The 17817-nt window shown below is 38.7% G+C and overlaps 1 protein-coding gene across 1 annotated transcript in view; it reads right to left on the reverse strand.

The window, feature by feature from the left end:
• Window positions 1-817: 817 nt before the first annotated feature.
• Window positions 818-17817, reverse strand: part of LOC124154611 (ABC transporter G family member 20-like) — a 113456-nt gene continuing 96456 nt past the window's right edge. The window contains exons 10-17 of the mRNA XM_046528451.1: window positions 15890-16124; window positions 8145-8325; window positions 7077-7192; window positions 5872-5942; window positions 4876-4964; window positions 4547-4723; window positions 4354-4440; window positions 818-2912 (exon numbers count right to left, since the gene is read on the reverse strand). Coding sequence (XP_046384407.1) covers window positions 2698-2912; window positions 4354-4440; window positions 4547-4723; window positions 4876-4964; window positions 5872-5942; window positions 7077-7192; window positions 8145-8325; window positions 15890-16124 — 1171 coding nt within the window. The 3' untranslated portion in view covers window positions 818-2697. The remainder of the gene's footprint in view (window positions 2913-4353; window positions 4441-4546; window positions 4724-4875; window positions 4965-5871; window positions 5943-7076; window positions 7193-8144; window positions 8326-15889; window positions 16125-17817) is intronic.

The raw sequence follows: 17817 nt of genomic DNA on the forward strand, positions 1-17817 counted from the left end.
TAACCCTTTATAATTCCATGAAAAGTCTATATGCCTCAAATGTAGTACCCAGCATGACTCTGTTCTCTCCCTCATATAGCTTCATTACCCAAAAGCAATGGAGTAAACCACACCCCATATAGGGTCAGTGGTGCAGCGTGGGGGGGTTTTGAGGGATAAACCCCCCCCCCCCCCCCAGAGCTCAGAGAAATTTTTAAGTTTAATCCATTTTACTTAATTTGATTGATATTACTAATAGAATAGTTTAAGGATTAATAAAATTTCCCTAAGAAAGCCGTAAAACTCACCATTTAGAACCATCTTGAAATTCCGCAATTTACTAATTCCGCACATACCACTTATCCTGGTGGGTATTCCATACCCCAACACACCTCGGTATTAACTGCACCTAAACCTTCCCCAGCCTTAATTCCTAGCTGCGCCCCTGGAGCTGATAAACTTCCCCGTAAAGGAAATACATACCTCCTTATCACAGCATATATCTACCTAGAGGCATCCTTTCCATACCCATGTAGTTCAGATTTATCTTATCCCCTGCAGGTATCCATTTGGCATTACCATGACACCTCAAGAATATTAAATAAAGCTCTCTAAACCATATTAATCTTCTAGAAACCTTCCTAATCCTCCATTCAAGAACAAAGGAGAAACCTGAGCTAACCAGAATCATTTCATCCTCAAAAATCAAGCTAGAGTGTTTGCAGAACTGTTGTTACAGATTTTAACAATGTAGAACATATGCTAAAATATATATTTTCAAGTAAACTTATGAGTAAATATTTGCATGTCTAAGGTATTTGAAATGAAACATTTACTCTAAAAATTCCAACAATTTCATTAAAATATAGGTACAAATAAATATACAAAGTGACTCCTCACTGCATAACAGTCACACAACTTGCTCCTAAATCCAACATTTACACAACATAATTCAATCTTAATGCAACATAACTCAGGGAATCACTTTATCAACCATAAAATCAAGGTCATTAGAAACAGCCCTAAATGACTAGCCTCATTTGCATGCCAAGTTCTGTATTTTATCACAGTGAGTGAAAAACCATGCCATGTATAGAGACTATGATTGAGGAATACATCATCACAAATTACTGTTTTAAAATTATTTCCATTTCAAAACAAGTATTATCAAACACAGCTTCAATTTTAAAAACTTGGCATGTTTCAGATTACCGTTAAAAATTCATCAGTGTAAAGCAATCATTCATGTACCTTATCTCTGAATCAAGAAAATTGAAAAAGAAATATCAGCACTTAAACAATATTTCAACATTATTTTCTTTCCTATTATGCCAGAAGAAAAAGTTATGAGGAGTATTATCTCTTCAGAATATGAGAGAAAAAATGCCTAATTTATGTGAGATAAATCCTTAAAATACAGGCTCACCAATTTTACACACCCAACAATCTTAGTCGGGGTCGTAGCTAGAAAAAAAAATTGCTGGCTTTATTTTTGAGAGGGGGGGTACAATTATTAAAACCTATCTGTCAAACATTTTGAGGAAGAGGGTGGAGGTTAAAACCCCTTGGTCTCCCCCACCTATACTAAGTACAACCTTAGTCTCGTTATCCATAATGAGTGGTGGATGAAAGACACCCAATTTCACCAATGAAAATCATGAAAATAACCTTCAGCACAAAGTTACTTTCTCCAAATTCCCCTCTAACTTTTCTATATGGCCCAATCAGTGCCATAAATTCCCCATAGCAGCCCTGATTAAGAAATAGCAATCCCCAGACTTGAGTGATTAAATAATGTTATGACAAAGTACCTCATTAAATTTCTTGGCCGAGAATAGTAGATCAAATATTAGATTATTACATTCCATTCTTATGAGGAAGGTTCAGAGAGTTAGTGCCATGATCTTCTTCAAAAGATAGCAGTCCCCACGAATATACTGTTTACACATCGGACAATTTGAAAAATTACAGACTTTCTTAAACACAATTTATGCATAGCATTGGTTAGAGAAGGTTTTCGTCCACTTCTCATATGTACCAAGGCTTTCTTCAGGGTTTCTTGTTTTCAAGAATGTTCTTTCTATGATAGCCTAATGCACAGGAAGGCAAACATGCATTGTGAATACTGTTCATTACATTCTGTATAACACTTCTATGATGCCAAATTCTTGCATATCCAATCTTCTGATAATAAGGAAAGGAAAGTTTTATCAAAATATTAACAGGCCCAAATTATGCAAGAGTATTAATACCACAGAAGAAAATGGAAGATATATCATGAATTTTAGTGTCTTGAAGAATAATTTTCCCTGTGGCCAAAGATTTAACTCACTGGATGATTTTAAAGATTATTTCAAGGGAAAACCTTCCAAGCATTTTTTCATATTGACAAACTCGCAGATGTAGACACAATTAGTTTAAGGGAAAAACTGTATCCTCTATTTACCATACACTACTTGATGCTCTGAATATCTCTCTTGAGTCAGTTATCACAATTGTGGAGTAGTCATTGGAAGTCTTTCACAATAAAAAGCAATCCACTTGAGTGTTTGAATTTTTCCACTTATTCCACGTAGCTAAGTTTCGTAATCAGTTCCACCTCCAAATAACACTGCCAATATACACAATGTCACAACAATCCTAAGACTGCAGGCCAAGTACAGTCTTACATTACCATAAAAGGATCAATATGCGAATATGTGGCCACAAACATTGTGTTCACGTCTTCCTGTACTTGATGAGAAGCACACAAGAGAGCAAGAAGAAAATGATCCATGCAATAGTGGAGACAAACCCCAAGTACACAGTGCTCATGGAGATTCCCCAGCCTCGGAACATGATACTTCGCAGTGATTCTGTGGCCATGGTACTAGGCATGGCATAGGCCAGGTATCGAAATACTTTTGGCATCCCTTCCAATGGCCACATGGCTCCTATTCAAAATGGCAAAGGAAATACAAGTTAGAATGTGTATGTTTTGCATCTCAATCATAAATGCGTACATTAATCTTTTATCACAAATATTTCTCAACATAAAACATAAGGCCATCATGTTGCCACTAAATTACAAAAACATAACTACACAAGTAATATCCTACTTCAAACCATATCATGCAGAAAAATAACTGGATTACTCTTAACATGTTGCATGTGGATGGCAAAAATTCTCACCATTTTTTCACGAGCGTTAAGGACGGTTGAAGAATATTTTTGTCCTTTAGATGCCTCAACTTGAACAATTTTTAAGAATACTACAAGTAATTGGTAGCAGTTGCTCAATACTTAATTGACCAATCCTACTGTTTGATCAGATAAAGTTATATTTTAAACACCTTTTTAACAGCTTTTTAACCATGTTTAAATCAAAGGCAGTTTTCTGAAATTGGCACATATTTTCAATCTCAATACTTCTACCCAGGTACGTCGTTCCTCTACATTTAAATGCCCTGGTATACAACGTGTTAAGGCTGTCAAATGTAAGGTTTACGAAGAAGTTCAGAAATTCGGCCAGCTGCTTACTAAGGATTACTACTGGAGTTAGGGAAAAGAAATTCATCAAGATTTGAACCTAAGGCCTGGCATTACATTTGGTAGAGGCAACCAACAAGTTATGTCATTTTTGAATTGAGAGTAGTCTCAAAAAGGTTGGGCACAGAGAAAGTTGATGCTGGCTTTCTCTGCACCCTTCCTTAATATCCCATACCATCAGTGGAGTCATGGTATTGGAACACACCAGAACACTGTTCCGGCACTGTTAAACAACAGGCATTAAAGTCAAATAACACTTTTATCACTTTTTGCCTAAAATTCTAATTTATACATTTTTAACCAAAACAAAAAAAATTAGTGAGAAAATGTAAATAGTGACTTGTAATAAAAAAACACACAGAGTAACATTTAACTTCTAAAGATAGTTAAGGAAAGTGCGTTCCGGCACTGCTAATTTTTCCGTGACTCCAATGCATACTATGGATATTTACATGCAATGATGGTCTATAAACTGATTCCTCATTCTCAAAAAATGCAAATTGAACATGGGATGGAATTCACTTGAAGGTCACTTCTCCCCGGAACAGCTTAATATTGTAAATTGAGGTTTCACAGTATTAATTTTTTAATGCATTGCACATTAACATATCTCACACTGTCTGGTGAGGAAAATATAGTATGGGTAATGTATGACCTTGATTATCAGAAAGGGGACAGTCATTGTGTATTTGAATTTTTTCAAATGCAAAATTACAGATATTTCCACGTTGATAACACACAATGATGCTCTAAACCAAAACTGCATGTATGGCAATATCTAAAATGTATATTAGCCAATTTAATAGTTCGTCAGTGGGATGATTTCAAACAATAGACTTAACTCACCACTCATGACAACCATTGGTAGAAAACTGCCAGTAGCCATGTAGTTTGCCTCTGAAATACTGCCACTGCATGAGGAAATAACAAACCCTGAAAGAGGCAAAAATAACTTAGTCAGCAGCAGCAAAAGAAATAGGAAATTAAATACACATAATTTTTTTCACCATCGATGAAATGTAGAATAACCAGCACTAACCAAATGCCATTCCACTGAGTCCTTGAAGAAACATGTGAATAAGGAGCAGGAATATCGACCCTCTCATCTCAACATTGTACACGAACAACGTCAAAATTGCAACTTCAAAGATTTGACCACAAATTAGAAGAACTTGCCATTCTAAATGGGTTTGAAGTATCTGCAGAGGTGTGATACCTGAATGAGTATACATAACAAAAATAATATTAGTACATATTATGTATGCTAATAAAAGAAAAGTACTTAATTAAATGCTTGTTTAAACATGAAGCAGACCCTTTCATAGTAGGTACAGGTTATTTTGTAGGCTACACTTCAGCCACACTTACCCATTACCATTGTCCTATCCCAGATGCCCTCAGTTTTCTCCGTGATGATCAGTGTAACTGTCAAGCCCAAAGCAAGAAAAAATATGGTCCTGGAAATAAGAATATGCGTAAATATTCCTCCAAAATACTCTAAATCATGGATTCCCTTAAGAAAGAAATAGCACCCATGCCATGAAATACATGTCATACATATCTTAATCCCTCAATAAAATCAAAATTATTCTTTCATTGGCAAATAACAGAACTTATTCCACCATTAGAGCCTCTGCCAGGCAGACTGCTTTCTCCCCAATTAAAAATTTGTAGGTATAGTGGGGCGTCACCTTTTGGGATCCACCCATTTCCGCCCAATAAACTTTCTCCTTGGGATTGTTTACATATTTAGGTACGTGGAACCTATGATCGTCTTTACAATTAAGTGAAATATTTTTGGTGAAACATCAACTTGTTTCTTTAGAATGATCCATGGCCAAATAGTTTCATTTGGTGGTAATGAGGTGTTTTTCGATATCTACGAGTTATGTACCTTGATAGAATGGAGTATGGACAATAATATTTACGGATGAAGGAAAGTTAAAATAATATGAACAATCCATTACGTGTTCTCTTTTATGATACTTGCAAGTAGTTTATAGACAATAAGCATCCAGATTGCATTTCTGTTTAGCACCCGCCTACCCGCCTCTTCCCGCCTGTGGTCTTATTTTGACCAGCTTCACATAAAAACAAATTAGTGGATGAAGTTTCACCACTTCAAATTGCAAGCTTTAAAAACGTATTTTTGACAATTTGACAAAAGCAAAAAGGAGAGCAGGTTGTCTTAATGAGCTTCATATTCTTAGAATGGTAGGATGTAGCTATATGGGCACACTGGGCAAAAATGGATTCCCAAGCATGCTACAAAATTACTTCCAATATCAGATTATATCAGGCATATCACTTATAATACCTCCCAATAATTCTTAAAGCCAGATAAAAAACTTTTTTATTACTCACGTTATAATAACAGCAGGTGTGGTGAAAGATTGGAATGTGGGCTCCCTGTCACCGAAGACTGGTTCGTGAAACTGGAATACAAAATTGAATACAGTTCCTTCCAAGACCTCTTTTTGCTATATATGTATGTAATAGGGAAAATTGATGGGGAGTATGCATTGCAACACTATCTTTGGATCAGGGTAATTTCTCAATCAATATCTAGACCCCATCCAACAATGAATGAAAAACTTCTTGCCATTAGCCATTCATGGGCTTCCAATACCTTATAAGTAAAATGCTTGTCCTACTCAAAGTTAATTTTAGCTCGTATCATGTTAATAAAGAGAAGGCATAGCTGCTCTGGACGATGTGACAGATAACCCACTAGGGGTTTCTTCTTAAACTTTCTCCAGAAAAAGAAAAGTTTATGTGAAACTATATTTTGCACAAAAATAGTTCCAATCCTAGGGTAAAACCAGATAGTACAAGCTAAAGTGGATGGTTTGCAACATGACTTGGTGAAACTGCTTCATGTCAAAATGAAATCTATGTCACCTCCAAACCTTTTTCAAGGCAATTGTCAGTAAGGTTAAATCATCCAGAAAGGAACTACCTTCAATTTGTCCGTAAGTATTGCTGAATGGCCTTTTTTTTGCTTTTTTTCCCTGCTTTGTCACATATATGTTCCTGTTTACCGGAGGAAATTTTTTTTTAGCCCTTCCCAACTAACACCACTATATTTATCAATAGTAAAAATAAAATTGAATTTTGAGGGCTTTATAAACGTATATTTTTTTAATTTGGTGTTTCTTGTTTTTTTTACTTTGGTCTTCGTATATTATTAGGTAAAAATGGATTTTGAGGGCAATGTAAATGTAGACATGTATTGTTTTTTGCTGATTTGGTGCTATGTACATGGGAACATGTATTGTGTAAAAAATGGTATTTTGAGGGCTTTTTAAAAATTTTTTGTACTTAGTATTTTGTTTTGTATTTTGGTTTATGTATATTTTTGTGTGTGATGTAACCCATCAACCAAGCTGGTACTTTGCATTGTAATATTTTTTTCTTAATATACTTCCTGATTTTATGTTACCACCCGACTGCATGGTCGACTTGTAACAATTTATGTAATAATAATATCATGAGGTAAATCCAGGATATAACAGGCCAGTTTCGGTTATATTTCAAAAGTCATCACCAGACAAATAAATTGCTCTTACCTGAAGAGGTGCAGATACAATCTTGGGGCTGAGACCACAGTCAGCAGCCATTCCCACCAAAACATGTTGCAAATCAACCAGGAGCCTCCTTTGCACCAGCGTAGAGAGCTGTTGGCCTTTAATTTATGAGAAAACAATTACACATAGGATTAACACGTTTTGAGTCCAGCTAATAATGAACTTTTGCATCAATGCATTATGCTGCTAGAAAGGCCGTTTATGTGACATAATGTTCAAAGTAAAATGGTTGGATGTGCATAGCCATTTAATTCTAAATATTAAGGTTAGACAGTGTGAAATGTTTGCCATAGTTGTCTAAAAGATATGGGAGCAGACTCTGTGCCCCACTTAAATGGATTACCACAAAATATTTCTTGCATTATAAAAATAGGAAGAGGGATAGGGAACAGCCTTAAAAGATCACTTTCACAGGTCCACAAATGACACTGTCTGGCCCAAAACTGAAAACTTTAAGTCATTAATGATCCAATAGTCAGACTTGAATGCAGGGCCAAAGTCAGAAAATTATTTGGAGGGTGCTGGAAGGGGGAATATGTTTATGGGGGTTCACATGGAGGGTGTGTATAATATTATGTATCTTCCAACATTTTGGGGGAGTGTTTGAACCCTTCAACTGCCTAAACCTCCAACTCATCATGAGTGCCTTGTTAACAGATAAATATGTAGTATACATATTTTAAGAACTTAATCCATAGTTTCCAAGCAGCTGGTTACTCTATTAGTAGATATCACTTTAGAGAAGGAATAACAAAAATATTTCAGGGAAGGTAGGCTGATTAAATGAACTACAGATTAGCCCTTCAATAATCTTTATAGAGGATGTCTCGGATCCATTTTGAATGTCTCATGAGACACCCTAGAGACACCTCCATAAGTCTACAGAATATCTCATCATTATCATGCGATATATTCGAGATGTATCAGAAAGGTTTCTGAGAGGTATTTCTGTTTCTTATTTTATTTCTGGTATATCTGAGAGGTATTTCTGTCACGCAAAATAATAGTTGGAGCCTTAGAGTTACAACTTAGTAGTCTCCTATCACTCACTTGTCATGTCAAGGTGCACCAGTACATCGCCAGAGTTTAGGAGAACCGCGTCTGCATCAACGCCTTCTTCCAGCCTTGCCGTCAGTGCCTTAGTGAAGTTCTCTGGAATGACTATTGCACCCCAGGCCTTGCCACGGCGAACAGCATCAATGGCTGCACTCCGATCAGAGTACAAAGTGGCCTTGATTGAGAGAATATATATATGAGCGTGTATTAATTCATGCCTGTATTGTTATATTTTTTTCCTTATCTTGACCTCGTTTAATTCATGTTAAAATAGTTCTTGGAGTGTACGTCAATGTATGTTATGCAAAAAAGTTTTAGCCAACGTTTCTGTTTATTTTAAACTATCATCAGGGATTAACTCTGTACATATTTATTATATCATCATATAGTACATCATATTATATCATATTTATTATTTATATTGCATTGGCTATAACTTTTTTGCTTAACATACGTTGACCTACACTCCGAGAACTATTTTGACATGCCTGTATTGTGCATGTGACATATATATATTGAGGGATTTTAATGCTTATTTGCAACAGAATGCACGGGCATATGATGCAAGGTCAATCAAGGGGCACAGCGAGGGGTGGGGATAAAACCCCCCCCCCTGAACTCAGAGAAATTTTTTAGTTAAATTCATTTTACTTAATTGCATTAATATTACTTATAGAATAGTGCAAGGAATTATAAAATATCCCTCAGAAAGCTGTAAAACTCACTATTTATCCTAAAATTTTTCTGGGGAGGGCCCCCGCACCACCCGATTACCCTGGCGGGTATGCCATACCCCCAGACATCCCAGTATTAGTTGCGCCTGTAACCCCTCCAAGCCTTAATTCCTAGTTGTGCCCTTGAGATCAATATTTCACTTGAGTTAATATTTCATTCACTCAGGAAAATCATGTTTGTATAGATTTTGTGGTCAGCATAAGGGAATAAACATGGGCTCCTTGAATTTGTGGTGCAGAGAATCTGAAGAGTCCAGAGATGCTTCTGCCCGATTCAGAACATCTGTCTCTGAAGCACCTATGTATGCGATTTCAACTAAGATTCTAAGTTTTGGGGGGAGATCAGGGGATATGTACATACTACAACTATAGAGCAATATATGCTATAATGCAACAGTATAGAGCTTTAATTTTGTAGCAAGCTAATGATTGGCCCTATTGGTTGCTGAGCCCTCCCAGAATATGGGTGCCAGAGGAGAGGTGAATAATATGCCAATCAATTTTTTTCCTTTTTTATCAATAAAAAAGTATCGTAATGGACTTAAGAAGCAAAAAAATTTAGATCTCAGAAATTGAGGAGGTTTCCAAACTCAAAATATTTTATTTATATTCTTCCTAAAAAAATATTTGGCCCAAAATGAGTACAAATGAAAACTATTATGACAGCCTTTAATCTAGAAAGGAGCTCGGAATCGTGAATGGGGGTGAAAAATGAGTAAATAACATCCGATACCAAAAAAGATGTGTTGTAAGACTGAGGGTTCTATTTCAAGGCTTTTCTCATCCCCTTTTCCTTTATACGTTCCGTTGACACAGTGGACGTTGAAAAAATGTTCCTCTGCCTCTGAAAAATCTGTAAATATGCTCATTAATGCACTTGTTACCCAAATTATATTTTGAGATGATTCTAATGATATGACAAACAAAGACAAATGCAATCGGTCGATTTAGTCACCGCCTCATTCTAGCGCTCTTAGTTGCAACATAACAAAGCCGTTACATCCAAATAGAATGAAGGAGGAAAGCCTTTAATGTGACTATAGACACAGGTTCCATAACCACTACAAGTGCGTACCCAGGATCAAAACTGGAAGAGGGGGGTGACAGGCCATGGTTGTTCAAGTTATAAGTAAGATTTAAGCATGAGAAAGGTGAATGAAACCAATATTTTACGGAAACTGTAACAGCTCTTTATTAGTTTTCAAAATTATTTGCTTCAAAAAATATTATTTTCCTTAAAGATATTTGCGATTTTTGCTTCGAGGGGGGGGGCCTGCTCCCTCCTGCCCTTCGCTGGGTACGCCCATGAACCAATATGCAATATTGTCCTTCCCCACTTACTACCTTATCCCTGTGACGCATCAGCGGAGTTTAGAGTTTTATGTTAGGGGCCAGTAATCAATTTGGGTGTTTAGGGCCTATGGAATATCCCCCAGTGAAACGGGGGGGGTCTCAGGGGCCCCACTTTGGAAATTTTGCTCAAATTAGTCTCTGAAAACAGCAGTACAAAGTATTATCCAAGACTAAAATTTATTTTAGCTTTTGATGTTTTGTTTTCATTGGACTTGAATGTACAGGTTTCATGTTTTTTCGGAAAAATTACCATTTAAGTTACCATACCGGACTCCCCCAAAAACTCCGCCCATGCTGTGACGCCATTAAATTTTCTTCAAATGAGTGGAAACTTATATGAGTGCTTATTTTGGTTATTTAGCAGATGACGGCATTTTAAGAGGATTTTGGTACATTCATGGTCAAAAAAATCACGAGGCATGAATCGATATCAGGACCCCCTTATCCCGCTGATTTCAACTGAATTGACGCCTTATATTTTAAAAATTTAGCCCCCGTTTCAAGGTGTTACGCCTGACCAGTGGCGCAGCGAGGGGGGGTTTTGGAGGATAAAACCCCCCCAGAGCTCAGAGAAATTTTTATCCATTTTACCTAATTTGTTAGTTTTACTTACAGAATAGTGTTAGGATTAATCAAATATCTCTCATACAGCGGTAAAACTAGTCATTTTGAACCATTAATCTTAAAATTTTCTGGAAGAGGGCCCCCGCAACTCCCACTTATCCTGGTGAATATGCAATACCCCCATACCCCAAAGTATTAGTTGCGCCTAAAACCCCCCCTAGCCTTAATTCTTAGCTGCGCCTGATACTCGCTTTTTCATGGTTGGACGCAAGTATTGCGTGCTGCAAGTCAGCATCCGTGTTCACCACGACGCATGACAAATCGGCGAACAACCACGAAATCTATTCTGTGAAGTTTTCCCGAGCCGAAACAATGGCGCATCGGTAACGCTCCGCTGGCGTCGGCTTTCTCCCACGGAGCATTTCACCGTCAAACGGAGGATGGGACGAATCGTGGAGGGGCAAATTATTATTGGCGGGAAAACATGGGTCCACAAGCGGATAAACTTCAATGGAGACGCACCACCACTGGACACTAAACAAAAGAATTGCTGGTTGCTTTGCATTGCGCTCGGGGGCGGTTGGAGCGAGATAGAAGCCCGCCCTAGCTTCACATCAGTGCTGTAGTTCAGTGGCGCAGCGAGGGGGGGGTTTTGGGAGTTTAAACCCCCCCCCCCAGAGGTCACAGAAAAATTTAAGTTTAATCCATTTAATTAATTATATTGATTATTCTAATGGACTAGTGTAATGATTAATTAAATATCCCTCAGAACGCCATAAAACTCACCATTTTGAACCGTTTATCTTAAAATTCCGCAATTTATTAATCTCGCACCTACCGATTATCCTGGTGGGTATTCCATACCCCCACACACCCCGGTATTAGTTGCACCTAAACCCCCTCCCCCAGCCTTAATTTCTAGCTGCGCCCCTGCTGAAGTTGGGAAAAAAATTAGGCGGTACTCACCAAAAATCATCTAAGGCCGTATCACACTTTCCAATTTATAGGCCGATAAATCGGCGCCCAATGCCTTTTTGAAATATTGCGAGTTACGTGCCGTATGACACGTATCAATTTACACCAATATTGGCCATAAAAGTGTCCGAATGTCCCGCTAGCGATCGCCTTACATTGTATTCCGATGATTTTACGTTGCATAATTCTTGTGATTTATACCCTTCAATCAATTGTGAAGCAAAACCTTTCGTCCACATTTTAGAAATTTCAAGCGAATTCTCGGAGCAAAACCAATGTTTATGTAATTGCTGATATTTCGCGAACTCTGCCATAAGAATGATGTAAGAAGCGAGGAAGTTTTTTATCGTTTTCGTGCAATAAACGCCTAAAGTTCCGTCTTAAATAATACTCATACTTACAATGGTAAGTACATGAATATTTTAAATTAATGAGCGTTTGGACATAAAATAAGGCGATTGATCAGATAAAAATGTGAAAATTTATTGAACTTCGCCGTAAGAATACCATTCGAAGCGCATCTCCTGCGTATACCATCTGGGTAAAAGTGGGGGAGGTAGTAATCCGGCCATCTGTGCATCTTAGAGGTTGCATATTCCATCAGATACATAGCGTGATCTACGTTTCTGCCATTTCAACATTGACTCCTTGCACAGAAGCTGAAGTGCGCCAGGGGCGTAGCCGGAGGGGGGTCCGGGGGGTCCAGACCACCCCCCCCCCCCCCGCGAAATATAAAAACACAATTATTGTCCATAAAAGAAAACAAAATATTGAATAATCGGGATTTACAAAATGTTTCTTAAACAAATACAGTTTTTTCGATAATGAAAAGTGTTAAAATTAGTTTAAAACCCATTACTTAGTGCCCGGTTTTTCAAAAATTTTCCCCCATGGTTTTGGACGCCCCCCCGGAACGAAATTCCTGGCTACGCCACTGATGTGCGATCTTGGATACTCAAGGTTATCGTAAAATAATGGCGCGTCTCCAGTAGTTAAAAGGAAAATAGTAGAGATAGGGTGGCAGAGATTTTTCAGAATATGCCCAATCCCTTTATGAGTGCCATGAGAAGGGCATTTCTAGTGCAGCACTCGGTCCGTCGAATGGGACGTTAAGCCGTGGTCCCCTGGGCGCCTTTCGTTAAGAGCAGGCTAACGCCGACGCCGGGTTTCTCTCCACCCTTCCTTCCACACCCTTCCCTCATGGCGCAAATGACCTCAGCTGTCGGTCGCCTCCTCCAAATACCATACCATACGAATCGCAATCAATGCATCATTTCGTTTTCTTTGATGAAGGAAACTACCCTGTTAATTAGTTATTTAAAAAATCTGTTTGAGTCGGCACATTCGAAAAACAAAAAAAAACAGAAACTGTAAAGGCCAATTTACACGGCGCAAGTCGTCTATACGAAGGCGCAGTCATAATTGCGTCAAGTAAAACGGTCAAATGATAAAATGCATGCATGAATACGAGATGGCAAAATAATTCGATGTTCTAATTCCGAGCTCGCATTCTCGCATTGCCAACAAATGCATTCAGAGCTAACCAGCACGATGACGTACCCCGTGCGCAACAGCCTTGAGTAATTTCCTTTTCATTTTAACCATGTCCAAAAATGCACCATTCTTATATGATAACCCGGCATGTATTTCCTCTGATGAGAGCAAGATGACCGCGTCACCTGTTTTTCTGGGCACTCGTCACGGAGCGCCAGAGTGTGACTCGACTCCCTGTGTCTCGAAAGAAAGAAAGGAATGGTTGTGGAGAAAGCTGAAAATGGGATGGGGGAAATGGAGCGAAGAGAGACTCGGCGCTCCACGCTCGAGGGACCTTCAATGTCAACAAAGCGGCCGGAACGATCCGGAAGACGCTCTTGCGTAACTCAGCACCAATAGCAAGCGAGGCTGGGCGAGATGGCTTACTTTTCCGGCTGCACGCGCTCCGTCGAAATCTCCCGAGAGGTTCCACCGTGTGCAGCCGTTTGAAAAGCATAAAAGAAAGGGCGCTCTGAGGTGGAATCCAAGTAAATTTTATTTTCGTAGAAATATAAAACTTTTTATTTCACACTATGACTTTGAATTCGCGGAAAGAACTTGGCTTCCCACGCAAACAATTTTTTTATTGTTTGAAATAAATTTTCTCTTGTTTCTAGGCGCGCTCTTATAACGAATGTATCTAAAATTAGATAGGTACGTCTATGCTTGGAAAAAATTTATGTGTATAGCAACCAGTGTATGATCATCTTTTTGGAGAAAAGTGAACAATAACATATATGATATTAGTTAAGGAATTCATTACAGATTAATATACCAACGTTTTCATGTTCTCGATCAACAAATAATAGTTTATAGTTGAGTTCAGCATTCTTTCGGGCTGCATCCGCGTCCGTTGTCGAAGAACTACAACAGTTTCGCCAACTCTCCTGCCAGCGTCCGGACATTCAATTTTATTTGATGACGCCAAAATAATTGCGAGAGAAGACAAGTACTTCCCGAGAATAATAAGAGAGGCCATTGAGATAGTCAAAAGACCAGCGAACTTTAATAGGGAGGATGGCTATCCTTTGCACAGCGCGTGGAAAAGGTATATTCGACGCAAATACGAGGACGTTCCCTGATTGGTCGAAAGAAATCCACCGAATTGGCGCCAAAAATTGACTATATAAGAGAGGACTAAAAGCTTCACTTCATCCTTCACCTGAGGACGCTGGCAGGAGAGCTGGCGAAACTGTTGTGGTTCTTCGACAACGGACGCGGATGCAGCCCGAAAGAATGCTGAACTCGAGTAATCACCGCGGAAACCTGCGTACGAATAGTTTATAGTTATTTGTCATGGTAACAAAAGGTACAGAGTTCCAAATGGTAAACAGGTCAATCATCCTTCAAGGAGTGCATATGAAAAAGGTTTTTCTCCACCTCTATTTTCCGACCCCTGACCCAAATGTATCCTGACTCGCACGATCATTTTAACGTCCCTCAGAGTTATATCTCCAGCGATAGGTTTTCAAGAACCAAAAGAGTGCTTGCGCCACCCATCATTTTCTTAATCATGCGGTCATTCCTACAGTTCCTTTTCCCAACGCTTATTCCGTCAATTCCCTTGTTTACAATTGTCATTCAACTAATAGCCACGCGTGACGTTACAATCGCTGTTAGCGGCCGTGCGTTTTCATTGGTTGAAAGACGGTGCCAGCGATGGTTTCAGAAAAAAAGGATTCTCAAGTCGGTCTCTAAATGTATTGTCAACCACCGCGCATTTAAAGGGGTTTATAAAAGTGGCCACTGGTGTCGCTGACGGACAAATTGATCCGAGTTCCACGGGGAAATAAGGTATAATTAGGGGTGTTAACCGAAATTTATACACATGATGGTGTGATCTATAAAATGCATAACCCTTCAAAAGCTATTCCTCGCGATTACAAACATTATGGTGCAAAATATTGGAAAAAAGTGGATCGTATTGCACTCATCACCGCGCCGCGGACACTTTAGAAAACCCAATTAAAATGCGACCGAAGTGGCAACGGAAATCAGCCATCTGTGGGATGGACTTGGGCCTCCTCTATGCAGTCCCCTTGGTTTCAGCGACGGAAAAAGAGACTTGCCGAGTAATGGAAAAGGGGTAGGATTTCTATCCCTGCCAGGGGCGCAGCTAGGACTTAAGGCTAGGGAGGGTTTTTAGGCACAACCAATACTGGGGTGTCTGGGGGTGTGGAATATCCGCCAGGGTAAGGGGGAGGTGCGGAGGCACTCCTCCAGAAATTTTTAAGATTAATGGATCAAAATGACTAGTTTCACCGCTGTATGAGAGATATTTGATCAATCCTAACACTATTCTATAAGTAAAACTAATCCATTAGGTAAAATGGATTAAAATTGAAAATATCTCTGAGCTCTGGGGAGGTTTTATCCCCCAAAACCCCCCCTCGCTGCGCAACTGATCCCTGGAGCCATCGCGAAAAATGATTGCGTGTGTAACGATCATTTTCCACCATCATTCGAGCGATCGTTGGAGCTATCCCTCGGAAAAAATGATCGTGTGATCCAGGCTTAAAACGCTGCCGGACGCCTCTTCCAAATACCTTGGCATAGCATGAATGGGAGTTGAGCACTCACCGTCATGAACCTGCTCGTCTGCAGCGATTGCAAGTATCGGCAGCTGACGGCCGTGTCGTTGCAGTGTCCCTCGGACGAGTAGTCGGAGCAGTCGACGGGCCGCAGGTGGAATTGACCGTCCAGCACTCGCTCCTGGTTGACCACTGCGATGTGCAGGTCGCTCGGGTCGCCTCCGATCGCCATGAAGTAGAGCACGATTTGGAAGATGGGGAAGCCGAAGATGAAACCGCAAACACTACATTGGAGCGGACAGGAGGAGTCATTGATATTGTTAATTCAATGCTTCACTGAGATAGATAGGTGCGGGCGCGGGTGAGGAAGGAGCCGAGGGAGACTGCCCCATGCCTCCCCCTATATATGTCAGAAAAAAAACCAGTTGAAGTCCGCTTGGCAAACTTTTGAGATAGACACTTTTTTCCTTAGCGTTTCTACAGCTACCAAATCCATCACTTGTATTATGATGATGATTTCTTTACTCCCAACATTTTGATTGTACAACTGGTAATAACAAAGAAGAAGAAGCTTTAGGTGGTTTTCAAGCTCGTAAGACCAGAATAAAGCCACCAACAAATAACAAAAATGTATGCCAAAAACAATTGCAGTAAAAATATATCATAAGTGTTGTTAATTAAATAACATAAAAATAAATGTTCAGTAATTTCTCGAGAAAAAAGTCAGTCTTTTGGGTTTACAATTTTATTTGAGAATTTGATTTGTTTAATTTCAGTGGGCAGCAAATTAAATATCTTTGATCCCTTTTAGAAAAAGCTAAATTATGAATTGCCCCAGTCATTTACGGCTTGTCATTCCATCACGAATAATTTCAACAATGTGATACGAACATTAATGACATGTGGAAATGACATTGATTGCTCAAAAGAATCACTTTTTTTCCAAGCATCCAACTACAAAGTAAATAAGTAAGATAAGTGAAAAAGGCTCTTTCATTAGTGGTGAAATTCAATCACAGAGTAAATTTTTCAAACCGATTTCCAGAAAAAAATTTTTCCGGGGTTTGATAAGCAAAATAGGCTTAAATATTTACTTGAATTTCTGTCAATTATCGAAAAAGAAGGGAGAGAGAGGAATAAATAAGCAGGAGCAATGTCAATTTTACCACACGCAAAAACATAGAAAATATTATTTCGTAAGAATAATTTTTTCCCGTAGTACTCTATCATAAAAAATTGCTTGTGAACACAATGCATATCTACCACAAAATCCGACGCGATGTAAATCAAGAGAAAAATTATTAATACGTATAACTTGAAAACTACACGTAAAGGCTTGAAATAGGATATGGTATAAATCAATCGATTGGCAGGTATAGCGGGACGGTGGGGCATGATTACCAGGAGTAGTTCACAAAAGGAATTGAGGAGAATAAGGGGAAACGATAGGAGAAGGACTGTTATGTAACTACCGTTCAACCGCGGTCGAAAAACACATCAGTAGATAAATAAACACAACCGTTCCACTTCATGAAATCTAAAATTGAAAGTCTTAAAAACATTTTCCCCAAAAGACATTTTTGCTGAGTCACATACGCACCTGCGCAGGGAGAAGCGAAATCGAGAGAGAAATTGCGCTTTTGACACGAACCGTGGGCAATTTCCAAAAATCAAAACATATTTTAGATGGGACTATATTGAAGAAAAATTTTTTGGATGAAGAATTAAACGATGTAAAAAGGGTGTAGACAACATGTAACATCTGGCTACAAAGATTTTAATATATAAAATTTTTATATTCCGCTTAAACACAGTATCAAGTCTTACTTCTTTAAATCAACCTTATTTTTACCAAAGTATTTTTAATAATCCTAAATATTGGCTTTCTTACCATGATGATTTATCTTAATTAGCCTCTGGAGAATGATTTGGTTAGCTAGATAGTTAGTTTCCACTCCTCTTCGAAAACATGCATGG

Source organism: Ischnura elegans, chromosome 2, assembly GCF_921293095.1.
Source record: "Ischnura elegans chromosome 2, ioIscEleg1.1, whole genome shotgun sequence".
NCBI classification, from domain to species: domain Eukaryota; kingdom Metazoa; phylum Arthropoda; class Insecta; order Odonata; family Coenagrionidae; genus Ischnura; species Ischnura elegans.